Here is a 13,591-nt window from a genome sequence, read left to right as displayed (position 1 = left end):
TAGCTTGCAGAGCACCAGGAGCTCCTCGAGCTGGCCCCACGCACTTGGAAACAGAAATGTTGACTTTGTCTTCAAGCACCTGCTGTATATGAAGCTTCCTTTGCTGTGGCAATACAGAAGTGTTTCTTCTAAATTAACAGTGTCAAAGTCGTCATTTTAATTAAAAGCAGGAGATTACCCCGACCACAGTGGAGTGACCCAAGGGCCTCTGCCCTCCTGAGCAAGTGCCCCTCTGTCAGAGCTGTCAGATGAAGGCAATTACTTCCTGAGCATAAAATTTTATCACACTGGAATTTACTTAAATATTTCAGAAAGCTCAATCAAACTGCAGCCAGAAAAATCTTTCACTGAGGAAAAAAAGCACCAGGATCATTAATTGGGTTAATGCTCCATCAACCTTGCATTTGTTAATGGGCATGTTAAGGCCATGAGGGGAGCCTCATCCAGGGAAATTTCATCTCAGCTACAAAGAGGGTTTATGCTGAGTGTGACTTTGTGAATTACAGTCTGTCCCTCTCCTCAGCTTTTTAACTGGGGCTGCTGCTGGAGAGCAGACTGCATTCCCTTTGTGAGTGCCCTGTACCATTATGGCAAATGTAGGGGTGAGTGGGACTGGGAGGGTGGGGTTTGACACCACCCACCCTATAGCAGGGCTCCTCTGCCTGTGGAAATCCCACCCCAGCCCTTCTGTGGTACTTTCAGTGAAATCTGTGATTGTGGCATGTGGCTTGGTTGTAGGAAGGCTCCTTTTAAATGCCTGTCAGCCCTGGGAGGACTGACACAGTGCTGTGCCCCACCAGATCCCAGCGCCAATCATGGGTACATGTAGGACACTGACTCTGTGCCCTAAAAACAGTGGCACTGGGTGTGGTGTCTCAGTGTCACTACCATGGGGACACCCATAGCTCCTCTGGAGTGTAGCAGTAGGTTCTCAAAGTTGAAGTATTTGGGAAGCTGGTGGGGAAGTGTTGTTAAATTCTTGCAATTTCTAATGCCTTTGTTGAGAAGAGTGGGGTTTTTTTTTCCACCCCCACATAAAAACCTGGAAAAATAATAGTCTAGACTGCAGATATTAGAGATAATGCACATTAAGGTTGGTGATGATTGTGATGTAGCTGCAGAGAACTCTGCATCCATTTGGGACAGCCCCAGGTCCCTGTAGGCTCCTCTTGCTATCCCAGCTCCCTGCACTTTCCCTGAGGAGTGCTTGTACCAAGTTCAGATGGGCAGCAGAGTCAGTTCATACCTGGTTTGAGATGCATTTTTGTGATGTGTTTTCCTGTGAAAGGGATGATGCCAAGACTGAAGGAGGCATCAGGATTGCCACCAGCCCTTGCTTCATCTCCTGTGGCCTGCCTTGTGGCTGAGGATGAGGAGCTGTAGGGCAGAAGGCACCATTCCCACGTCTCTCCCAAAGTTAATCAGTAGTGCAGGCACAAACCAGCTCCCAAGGCCAGATCTCAGAGGTACCAGTGAGATCTGGAGCTTCAGTGCTTTTTATTAACAGCCCACGGTGCTGGTATTTTTATTTCCACCCTGCTTGCAGCACACCCTTGGTCCTGGACCTGGGATGTGTCTGCTCCTGTCTTGGTATTACAAAACTAAAAGTTGTGTTTCTCGGAGAGAGGGATTTCTGTCATCTTACCTGAATGTCCCCAACTCTGCTTTGTTTTTTAGCTGGCTCCAGAGTCAGCCCTGTTGGAAGTTCTGGGGTGCTCATTCTGCATGATTTCTCCCATGACTGCCGTGGGATCCTGTGTGGTGCAGAAACCACATCAGCAGTTGCTGAGCACATCTGTACCTCAGTGAACCTTACTGAATTTGCTTTGCAAATTCCTTGGGGAAAAGACACTGCTACAGAGGCATTAGCGGCTGACATGGCTTTGAAAGGTGGAGAGCAAGGTGCCTGGTCCTGCTGATCGAGGCTTCCCAGATTACACTGATCTTTGTCTTTCCCTGCCAGAAAATGTTGATTTAACAAAACAGGAAAATTTTACATTGATGAACAAATTTTTTCCAGAATTTGGGCAAAATATTGCAATCTTTGGTGTGGTTTTCTACAGTTTGTTTTTTTTTTTAGTGGGTCTGCTTTGTGCACTGCTGTGCTGAAACCATTGCCACCAGCCTTAAGAAAATGCAGCAATACAAAGAGGACAGTTAAAATTTCTGTGACTAATGTTTTTGAGTTATTTAACTTTGTGGGACATTTTTCTTTTCCTTTCCATCACTGGATAAAATAAAATTTTGAAGGGTCCTAAGTCCTATAAAACAGAAATTGTTTGGCTTGAAATTTTTCCACTCCTCTTCCTGAAGCTGTTGAATCCATCAGTAATACTGTTCAGTATTAGAGACACTTTCTGTTTTACTGAATCAGTAATACAGACACTTTCTCTTTCAAATAAAAAGTTTCAAGTCACATTTCACTCATTTGTTGTTTGTCTGAGAGAATTGTGTGTGTATATGACATATAAAATTGCACAGATCAGATATGTTTCAAGTAGGCCCAGAATAATTAAACTTTTAAAATTCTTTAATAGCATTTCAAATTACGTATAATAAGCATTTTTGTGTATTTAAAAAAATAAGGGAAAGTTACTAGAATGCAGATATTTCAGTGGTATTTTAAAACTAAATGTTGTGTTAAAGTTGCTGTATTTTAAGATGTCAAAAAAATTACCAGTGAATGTGATTATAATGAAATGTTGCTCTTGTTGTTATGGAAACCAACTTTTAAAACTGCTGTGCAGTGTGGGAAATTACACGGTGCCGTTTTGGTGAGCCCTTTCTTATAGTTTACCATTATTTTGCTTTTGAAGAATTTTAAACAGCTGGCACTAGTTTGTTAAGCACATTAGACTGCTCTCAAGCTATACCTTTGCTTTGATCCTGGGATTTGGAGTCAGCCCATCCCAGACGTGGCACATGCTGCTGCACCCATGGGCTCGTGTCTGGGTGCTGCTGCCCTCCGAAGGCTGATTGGGCTGAGTTTTACTTGGGGGTTTGCATTTCTCTGATTTCTCCTGGGCAGGGGAAAGGTCCCGTTTGAGAGCTGTCCCAAGCAGGGATTTATGGATCTCCTAGAAAGGAATTAGAGCAATTCATGAGGTGGGGTCTTGGCTCACATGTTGAGATACTTCATGGCAAGGGGCAGGTGACCCTGTGGTGTAAAAGGCATGTTTGGTCCAGGGAGCAGAGACCCAAAATCCTGGCCTAGCTGAGTCACCCAACACCACTGCAATCTGCAGAGTGCCTTCCCCAAGGAGGGAGCTGTGGGATACCAAAATGGTTACTGTTTTTTAATACTGTTTTTGTGGGGAGGATGAGAATTTATAGCTTCGGGAAGGAATTCATAACAGAAATGATAAAAACTCCAAGGCTTCCAGGTGTAAAGCAGGCTCTAAATTACAGGCTTCAGGAAGGGATGTTCTGTCATACTTTCCTGTCTGTTGTGTATTCCTTGTGACTAACTCCGAGTAATAGCTGTTTTTGTAGACAGGCTGTAGATAAAACTGGAGCAGCTCCCACAGGACACTACTGGAGGGTGCAGAGTGATGAATTACCTCCTATCCCATCCAGCATCATTTTTCACAATGTATCTGATGCGTTCCTGTCCAAAAGGCTTCTTTCCAGACTAATCTCTGTGGCACAAATGCCTTAAACTTTCCACTTATAGGAAAGAGGGGATGGAGGTATAGAAATCTTTTTCACTTCTTCTCATGCAGCTTGCCCATTCGGGTGTAATTAAGAATTCACTGGGATGTGAAAGGATTGGGAGGATAATTCTGACACTGTCATTTGGAAAAGCAGCTCAGAGGTTTGAATTTGTCAAGTGAATATTCCACAGAGAAAAGCCTGAAGTGCCCAGTGGAACCCCTTACCTGAGAGCAGCAGTCCCAGCTCCTGGCTGAGCTCCCCGAGCACTGGGCCTTCAGCTGCCATCCCTTTTCCTGGCAGCACATTTACTTCTCCATGTTCAGTCAGCCATTGGAGATGTGGGCAGGTCTTTATCTCTCACCTCCCATCTTCCCCTCTGAGCCCGGTCCTGGTGGCAGCTCTCGGGATGGCACCTCAGCCTTAAAATCCAGCCTCCACACAAGGGAAAGGATCCACCTCATGTTGGCCCTGGACTACTGTAAACAGTAGGGGATTGCTTCATGCTTTCACCTCTTTCCAGGAGTTTTAAGAGACCCCATCTATTTTGGGGTCACAGAGTGGCTTGGGTTGGAAGGGACCACAGTGGGTCGTCTGGTGCCACCTCTCTGCTCCAGCAGCATGATCCCAGAGCGCACGGCACAGGGTTGTGTCCAGGCGGTTCTTGAGTGTCTCCAAGAAGGGAGAGTCCACAACCTCTCTGGGCAATGTGTTCCATTGTGTGGTCACCTGCACAGTAAATTCTTCCCTAAATACTTTTTCTTCTGGTAAGAGTAGATCAGATGCAGACCCCTGACATCTCTGGCTGCAGCTCTAACACTGTGTTACTGACAGGGAAAGCTGGAGTTTTCCTTCTGCAGTGATGACAAGGATCAGTTTTTCTCTCCAAGTGCCATTCATATTTGTTTACACTGGGAGTAAAATGTGGTGTCATGAACACAGCTTCAAATACTTTGAAATGTCTTGCAACAAGAAAATAAATTATCAATACATCCATCACTTGGAATTAGATTATTCTGACCATCTGTGCTTTATGCACCTTTTCTTAAGAACAAAAAAAATTTATTTTCAGCATAGGCTGTGCTTTTAGTTTATGTGTAATACAGATGAGGGGAGAAGCTGGCTAGAGGCAAAATCAGAGTTTAGATTGGCTGTTTATAAGGGCGACCTTACCATAAAATTCCTTTTTTTTTCACCCTGCACATCACAGAGATTTAGAATCCTCATTGACACCTGAAAACTCAGCTCCAGGAGGACAAAGGATGATATATTCTTGACGAGTGTGTAAAGTATAGTAGCTCTAAAGACAATAAATGCAAGGTCGCATTAGGGCACAACAGTTAATTACCCACTTCATTATTGTCAAGGTTAATACAGTGTTTGAGCGCAGGAGCTGTTTCTCATCTCCTGCTGGAAACCAGGCAAGACAGCGTCTCTGGCAGGCAGATCCATTACAGCTTATCGCGGCAGGACAGGCGCTGCAGAGGCGCCATGAAGGATGGCTGCTGTCACCAGGCCTGCCCGGGGAGCCACGGGAGCTGAGCCCAGCCCCAAGTCACGGGCACTGCACCCCACTGCTGCCATGTGCCAGGGTGTGAGAGATGCTACTCACTTACAAAAATTTAGAAATGTTTATTGAACCTTATCAAAAATACAACAGAAGACTGAATAGAGAAAAGATTATGCCACCGGGAGCAGAGGATTTTCCCACCACGTGCTGATCCACACAATGGAGGTTTTGCCTTTGGCCCCTCCCAGAGTTCTGTCCATCGACTCCTTCTTCGCTGTCTAGTGGTGGAGATCACTTCCTTAAATCTTGATTGGAGGTCAGCTGTTGTCTCAGAAACGAGCCAACCCTCCCAAAAGTCCCAAACCCAGGCCACGCCTGATAGCAATGCAAGGGGGCTAAAACATAGCTATAAATCTATAGAACTTTTCTTAACATATACACAGGATATTTGCATTTAATTGTGAGAATCAACCGTGGCGTTACATCTATCACAAGGGGAATGGCAGCGCGGAATTCCCAGCACTCCTCCATCTGCGGGAGCATCGATCCCTCCTGAGCTGCACAGTGCAGCTTTAATAAAGAGCACAGGTGTGGAGCCCTGGGGGAGCAGAGGGGCTCAGTCCTGCTTTTCCAGCCAGGACAAGGTTCTGTGCACACTTCCATTACAGGATCTCAGCAGGCAGAACAAAGGCCTCAGAAATCTTTGCCCATCAAGCTTGGCAAAGGATACTTTGCTTTTATCTGCTTTGCCTGCAGCAGCCCTGAAAATTCCGTTACGTTTAAAAATGCAAAGACCGGTAAGTGGGTTAAAAACATTCAGAAAACAATCTCTGTTAATATGTCTAGAATATAGAGACAAAATCCCCTCCTCTTCTTCCTCACATTTTTTTTTAGTTTATAAAGCCATTAAAATTAGAAAAACTAGTCTAGTTCCTATGACACTAATTACTATTATATCTCTTTCCATGATAGCCCTTTCCTGTTACATTTTCTTTCAAGGTTTTTGTTTTGCTTTTTAAATTAGAGCTCAGATTTCCCATCATTTGTGATTCCTGTCTTTGAGGAATGAGGTTTTCCCTCTGCTCACTGACGCAGTGCCCAGAGTCCACAATCCCAAACCAAGACCCCACATCATCAGTCCAGCTTTTTCCCTGAAGTCATTCCTTGGAGCCTGGCTACTCCTTGTGGGCCTGGCACTAACATTAGGCTTTCAGGTTTGGGTATTTGGGCCATGCTTATGGCAGCTCCCAGTCTCAGGCTTCTTTCTGCAAATCCTGTGCTTCCAAGGAAAGCTGTGGGTGCTGGTGAGCCCCAGCACACATTTTCTCTCTAGTAAATCAATTCAGGACAAGTCAACATGGTACAACATATGTTGTCTTCCCTTTGTGCTGGGCATTTTCATTTTCTCATGGAAAATATTCTGAAGCCAATAGGAATTGCAGCCATCACACTGCAAGTCACTGTTTGCCAGTGATCATCCTTAAAATGCTGGGATAAAAGAAATGGGGTTTAGTTCTTAATCCCCTTAACTTCATCAGTCAGATGAGACAGCACTGAGGTCCCAGAGCTATCCAAGACAGCTTCACCAGGCTGAGGCTTCGGTGGCAAATGCTTTTTTTCTTTTCAAACCAGAATCTCCTATAAGATCATTTTACTATTAGTACTATTTTTAAATCCTCATAATCAAAAAGGTTACTCCCACGCATGCACCTGTCTGCAGAAAATCCCCAAACTGCAGGGAATTGTCACCAGTGAATTCTCTAACATATAAACATTCAGCTGCATTCTTCTAAATCTTCCTTCTGAGGGTGTCTGAAAATCCAGACAGAGCGTGCCTGGCGGAGCAGAGGGGCAGCTCCTCTTCTCTCTAATGCGAGAGGCCACTCTGCTCCAGCGGCTCCCTGCGGCTCCCCTGGGCACACCCAGGAAACCTCTCCTTTGTGCAGGCCAGCCCCGTCGAGGGTGTTAAATGTGCATTTTCCTTCTCGGCAGGCGTTTGCACAGGGGTGGCAGTCGGGTATTTCAATCTTGTTTTCAATTATAAGCATTTCATTGTCGAATGTTGCTGGTTTATTATGTGATAATTAAATATGAATGATCGTGCAGTCATCCTGCCTAAGAGGCTGTATCAGAATTAAACCAATCCCTCTCATCTTGCTGAATAGCTTTGGAGGTGAAAGGAGTGATCTATTTTCTGTCTCTTATTTTTGCTGTCCTATTGTTTCAGTACCACTGGCTTCAAAATAGCAAACTAGGCAAGTAATTACGGACATAAATCAGACCAGGAAGCAGCGTGAGGTCAGGACTGCTTTGCTTTTTGCCTGCCTTTTCTCAGCTGCCTTTTGCTGGGAGACAGAGAAGTACATTCCTGTTAATTTTGTCATCTTACTAGTGATTGAATGGGTTTTTTTGACAAAGTTTGAACCCCGGAGTGCTTTCAAGCAGGAGTTGAGCAGTCGCACTGTGCTTGGAACAAAGGAACGAGAGCAGAGCAAGTGACGAGGCTGGATCTGATATGCTGTGCTTGGTGTCCAGTATTTCACATTCAGCCATGCCTGCTTGGTTCCTGATACACCACAGTCAGTGTGCAACACTTCCAGAGAGGGAATTCTCCTTTGGGTGACCACAATGACTTTGTTGAAAAGCTCAGTGAGTTAAGTAAGATGCAGCCAGAGATATTTAGCCAAAGTAAATCAGCAAAGCAAATGTGTTTTCAGTAGAGCCTGGCTGATTTATGGCCCTGGCCACCAATCTGTACATCTTATTCTTGTCAGGTGTTTGTAAACGTGAGGTGGTGCTCAATGGCAGTCCCCAGGTGAGAAATGGATGCAGCCACATGTTACAGCCTTCAGGTGGTACTGGCTAAAAAAATAAAATCTTTCCTGAAGAAGAACTGTAACCACAGTTCTCGCCTCCCATCCTACCAGGAGCAGCAGTATTTTGGACATAAAGGGGTGGGGATGTGTAGGGGGATCTATGGAAGGCTTTGCAATAGGAGACACACCAACGAGGCCAGCACTTGGCATCCCTGATGTCAAGCAATGATGGGTATCCCAGAGCCATGGTTGTGCACCATGGCTTGCTGGATGCTCTGTGTTACAAGGAGATAGAGTTCAGTGTTTTTCCTTCTTTCCCACGTGTCATTTGCACTAAGTTAACTAAGAGGCAATCTTCCGTGGGATTCTGCTACTCAGGAACATACTGTTTTGTAAAAAAAGAAAAAACCAAGAAAATTCAGTGCCTGATTAACTGTATGCTACTTTTCATTCCAGCAGTTTGTTAAAATAGCACATGGAAGTGACCGCTGAATGATTCTTTTTAGCTTATCCATGCCCTGTAAATCTGACTCAGCCCACCAGTGTGGCTAGATGCAGACAACTGAATAAAAACAAATGAAAAATAAGTAGTGAGTTTAGATGTCTCTGTTGTTGGCTACTGAACACTCACTTCTGAAATTGGGCCTTTTGAGAGTTTCTTGGGGTTGCATGCCAAATCCCAGCTTGTGATTTACACTGAATTTAAACATTTCTTCACGTCCTACTGTAATTATTTATTGAGGTTTTATTTTTAGCAATGAGATAATGTGAATGAAGAATGTAAGACATTGCTTCAGGTAGTCCTGGGTGAATACAGACTTCTTTCCTTTTTGGTGGTTTTTTTGGTTAAATACTAAATAAAAACCAGTATTTAATCAAAGCAATTTTTTTATTCCCAGACCATTGTTCGAGGAAACAAGCCTCGAAAGGATACTTCAATCAATGGCCTGCTGGAGGAGTTTGACAATATCTCAGTGACACGATCCAATTCCCTGCGGAAGGAAAGCCCTCCCACCCACCACCAAGGAAATGCAAACCACGTGCCAAGACACCAGGAGGAAAATGGCTACATCACGTACTCCCAGTACTCCAGCGAGTCAGACACCACAGCAGACTTTGTCGTGGAGAAATTCCGAGACAAGGCTCTCTATGGGGATGAGTTGGACAGGTACTACAAGGGCAGCTTCGCTGCCAAGCAGAACGGGCACATGATGAAGGTGACGTCCCGGGACATCTGTTACTCAGAAGTGACACCCCTGCAGTCAGACCTGTCCAGGTTCCTCCCAGATTACCACGCACATGTGGAGACCAAGCCCAAAGCACTGGAATACGGCGGCCTGAAGCTGGAGTACCAGCGGATCCCCAGCGGATCCTCCCTGGACTACAGGGATTCCTTTCCTTATGCCCCGTCCCGAGCATCGGTGCAGAGCGAGTGCCCCAAGGAGAGGCTGGAATATGGTGACAGTGACTGGGGACATGGCCTGAGCAAGGATGACTATGACAAGAGGCCAAAGTCGTCCTACGTGGACCCTGCGAGCCCTCAGCCAGCCATGAGGCAGAGATCCAGGTCAGGCTCCGGCCTGCAGGAGCCGGCCATGCCCTACGGAGCAAGCGCCTTCAAAGCACACCAGCAAGGACATTCCTACAGCTCCTACACCTACCCCCGCCTGTCCGAGACCGCAGCAGGCGTACCCAAGGTAACCTGACCTGCCGGGGGACAGTGCTGCCAGGGCAGGGATCAGCCTCTCCACAAGGGGAGTGCCAAAAGTAAAAATTAAGGGCAAGGGGCCATGCTTGGGCGCACGATGCTAAACGTGGCTGGTAACATTCCCGAGAGTTGTGTGACTGCTCCTTGGCAGGTGTGGAAACCCGCCCATTTTACTTGGGTGTATGAAAACGGATGTCAGGGACCAGTGGGTTTAAGATATTTACTAAAAGGCAGGTTTGGAGTGCCCATCTTCTGGGGATTTTATTTGAACTTCCCAATAAATGCAAGTTCTTTGGCAGTTTTTTGTAGCTTCAGGAGTTTGTACACCTGAGCAGATCTCAGGCAGAGGTGAGATGCTGGTCTGGTTTGTGTATCAGAATTCTGTGTTTGAATTGTTACTGTGCAAGGCTGAAACCTGTGTGCTTCAGTATTTATACTGTATTTATGCCATCTTTATATTACAAGCTCTTCACTGCTCATGAGGGGCTTACTCCCTTCTGTGTTGTTTTTAAGCATTGAAATAAAGTCAAAGTAGCTGATCTCACCCTTTTTAGAAGACATTTTAGATGTAGTTTTAAAAAAGGGTTGGTGTGCAAGAAAGTATTTTAGCCATGTTATCTAAAGGCAGCTCCTTTCCACAAATCTGTCCCTGCTCTGCCACATGAGGTGTGTTACCTACACAAGCTGTCCAGCCCTGCTTGCCACAGTGTTGTGGCCACTTGTTCAATTCAGAGAAGAGTGCTTTTCTCACACCTCTAGTCACATAACCATGATGACCTTCTTAAGCACCTAATGTTGTGTAAGAGATGTTTTTTCAATGTAGTTTGCTCTGAACATCACTGAGTTCCCCTAGCAACGGGCATTGTAATGATCATTTTTCCAAGTCTGGGGTTGCAGTGACTTTTCACATGCTGAGGTGGGTGACTGTCAATGGTGAGATCTGTTCTCTCTAATGATACCTGAACAGTGCATTTGCTGTGTCCTGCTGCAGTCCCAGGTCTCTGCAGATCCATGCTGTCTCTGGGTTGGAGATGTGCCTGTGTCATGCTTCTTTAGGTTTTGACTGCTTTGCCATTACCGTGGTGCAGTGCCCCATTGGAAAGGGTGAACGATGCATTTTTTGTCCCTCTTTGCATTGAAGCACAGAGCCAGGCTTTGGAGCTCAAGCTCAAGATAAATCCTGGGGGAGTAGAAAAATCACCAGGTCTCTTTGGGTACCTTTTCAAAGCTCAGGTTGTGGTGGGAGGTGTGTGGTAGTTATGCACCAGTGAGACATTCAGTGTGGATTCTGGAAGCTGGGAGGAAAATCTGGGATGGGTTAGCTGCCATTTTCTTTATTGAAAGCAGTCATTTTGTCAGAGTTTAGAAAAGAGGAGGACAAATCCAGTAATTCAGAGACCTTGTGGCACCTGCTTCTGCCAGTTTTACACCAGTCAATAGGGCAGAGGTGTTTATTATGGGATTCCAGCACTTTGGAAAATATCCCATTAAAATGCAGTAACAACTTTTATTAAAAAAAAATATACCTCTATGCAAGATTCATTGTGGGCTGTTCCTCTCCTCAGAGCATCAAAAACACTCCTACAACCTTGGTGTATTGAAACTTGATGATTCACTGTTAAATGCAGCAGTTCAATTCCCAAACTTGTCCACAGCTCCTGTAGGTGAATAGGAGTTTCTTGTCTTGTATGATTGCTGAAGAATCTTCTTTTCAAAGAGGCATTAGTAAAATAGTGGTTCATCAAATGGGCTTACTAAATTAGAGTCAGATCTCAAATCAGATATTTTACAAATGAGATTGGGTTTAAAGTATAATTAAAAGGGGTGAAAAAGTAAGTGAAAATGTCTGCAGGCATAAATATGTGGCATCAAAGTGCCTTTAACAAGGATGTTCATTTTGGCTTGTAAATGTGAAGAGCAGATTTACTTCAGTTATATTTGCAGGTAAGAGATGTCAGACAAATCAAATGTCTGCCCTCTTTCATCATCAGTGGTTTCAGAGTTGTTACATCAGAAGACTTGCCCTGCCCTGGGCTTGGCCACTGCTGTGCAGTGGAACCATGGAGGTGTAGGAAGCCAGAGGTTCAGATTTGCCTCCCTCTAAGCCACCCCTGTGTCATCCACCTGCTCTCCTGTCCTGCAGATTAACTCTAGGACACCTGCATGGAGTTGCAGAGTCTGCTGTGTTACCCTCACCCCACAGAGTTGGTGTCCCACCTCAATATTGTCTCGCAAAATCGAATTCATTGTTGGCTTATTTTTGGCCACTCTGTACTGCATGGCGTTTTTTACCCTCCTCTACATCGCAAGCAGCCCTCTTAACTTCTGGCACCAAGCCCTAATATTTCAAAGCTCCTTTCCCTGTAGTTTTCCAGAAGCAGTTCTCTGTGACCCTCTCCTGTCCCTCTTTCAAGGGCCCATGATATCTGCTCCCCCTTTGCTATCTTGTATTGCTGTAACGTAGCAGAGGTGTCTCTCACCATGGTCCTCCGTGTCCCTCTGTACCACAGGGACATTTCCAGCCTGGCAAAGGCAGGGCCAAGCCTTTACTGCCTTTACCCCTCCTTTTTCCCCTATCTTCCCATTCATGTGCCAGCAGCTGTGCATGAGTGCTGCCTGCCACCTCTGTGTGTGGAAAAGGGAGTTCTGGGGCTTTGCACCAGTGAAGCACCAGAGAGTGACCTTTGCCTTTGTGGTCTCTGTGATTTACAGACCATCCCTTCTGCACCTTCCACCTGGCCAACTGTGCAGATGTGGGAGCTACCACTGTGCCATGATGAATGTCGTGTCAGAGCTTTGGCTGCTCCTTTGACCTGATCTTGAATTTCTTCTTTCCTTGGTAGTATTTAAGGAATTTCCGTTCAGTAGGTGACTACATTCAGTAGCAGAAATAGAATTATTAGTGGAGTCAAGCATGTTCGACTTTGCTGTGATGTGGAACACTGCCTTGGAGGAGAGCTTCAGCTGATTTACTCTTTATAGCTCCTGACTTTTTGTAGCATTTCTTGGGATTCAGAAAGTGGGTTTACATTGTGCAGCAATGCTAACCTCAGAAAGCTTCCGAAAACTCTTAGCAAGCACACTGAACCCCTGAATTTTCATTCTAAAATTTTACTGCAGAATATTCTTTTGCCAATGTGTTAAGCCTAGGGCATACTCAGAAATATCAAACATGGGTGAAGCCTCAAATAATTCATTGGCGTGGATTTATCCAGCTTGAATTTCTAGACCAGGTTTTCCCCATCTCAGTGGTTATAAAGAAAATTGTGTCTTTACAGCCAAAGCAATAAATTATTTGTCCCTACATACATAGATATATAGGACAGGGTTAGATTGAGTTCCCCTCCCTCCACCAAACCATCTGAGCACTTCTCTACGTTAATTAGTTTGGCAGATGTAATGTCCTTCATGAAATTCATGTCTCTGACTCCCTTCTATTTGCTGGCTGCCCCTGCCTGATGGAGTGAGGGAAATGATGGCTGTAACCATGTGGATTTTTGCCTCAGCACCCCCAGCGTGCTGGGAGGTGGCTGTACAGCCCTGCTGGGTGCTCCCAGTGGCTGTCAGCCCTGCATGAAGCAGACTCCAGCTTTTCCGAGGGAAGCCTCTGAGCAACCCCTCTGGAGAGGCATTCCCTGTTCCCCACTAAAGCTGTGGTGGAATGAAAGGACAGGCACGCCCGGCTCACGCGGGAGCTGGGAAAGCGCCGACAGAAAATTGCACTGGAGGCGACTCCAGCTCCAAACTCCTCCTCGCGGTGCAGAGCCCGTGCTGATAAATTGATGCTGCGGCAGGTTTTTTTTTTTCTTTTTTTCCCTTTTTTTTTTTTTTTTTGCAGTCTTAGCATAAAATGGTCAAATGATGTTCCACCGCAGAATTCAATTTCACAGTTCAGTTGGGTCCTTG

General features: G+C 45.4%; 1 protein-coding gene across 3 annotated transcripts in view; it reads left to right on the top strand.

Annotated features, from left to right (window-relative positions):
* Window positions 1–13,591, top strand: part of PAK5 (p21 (RAC1) activated kinase 5) — a 159,582-nt gene that overhangs the window by 132,451 nt on the left and 13,540 nt on the right. For all 3 annotated transcript variants that reach the window (XM_030268801.4, XM_072927415.1, XM_002199129.6), the window contains one exon: window positions 8,877–9,674. In XM_030268801.4, coding sequence (XP_030124661.4) covers window positions 8,877–9,674 — 798 coding nt within the window. The remainder of the gene's footprint in view (window positions 1–8,876; window positions 9,675–13,591) is intronic.

The sequence above is a fragment of the Taeniopygia guttata genome, chromosome 3, assembly GCF_048771995.1.
Source record: "Taeniopygia guttata chromosome 3, bTaeGut7.mat, whole genome shotgun sequence".
NCBI lineage: Eukaryota > Metazoa > Chordata > Aves > Passeriformes > Estrildidae > Taeniopygia > Taeniopygia guttata.
Note: the sequence above shows the minus strand (reverse complement) of the source record. Positions and strands in the feature narration are given on the sequence as shown.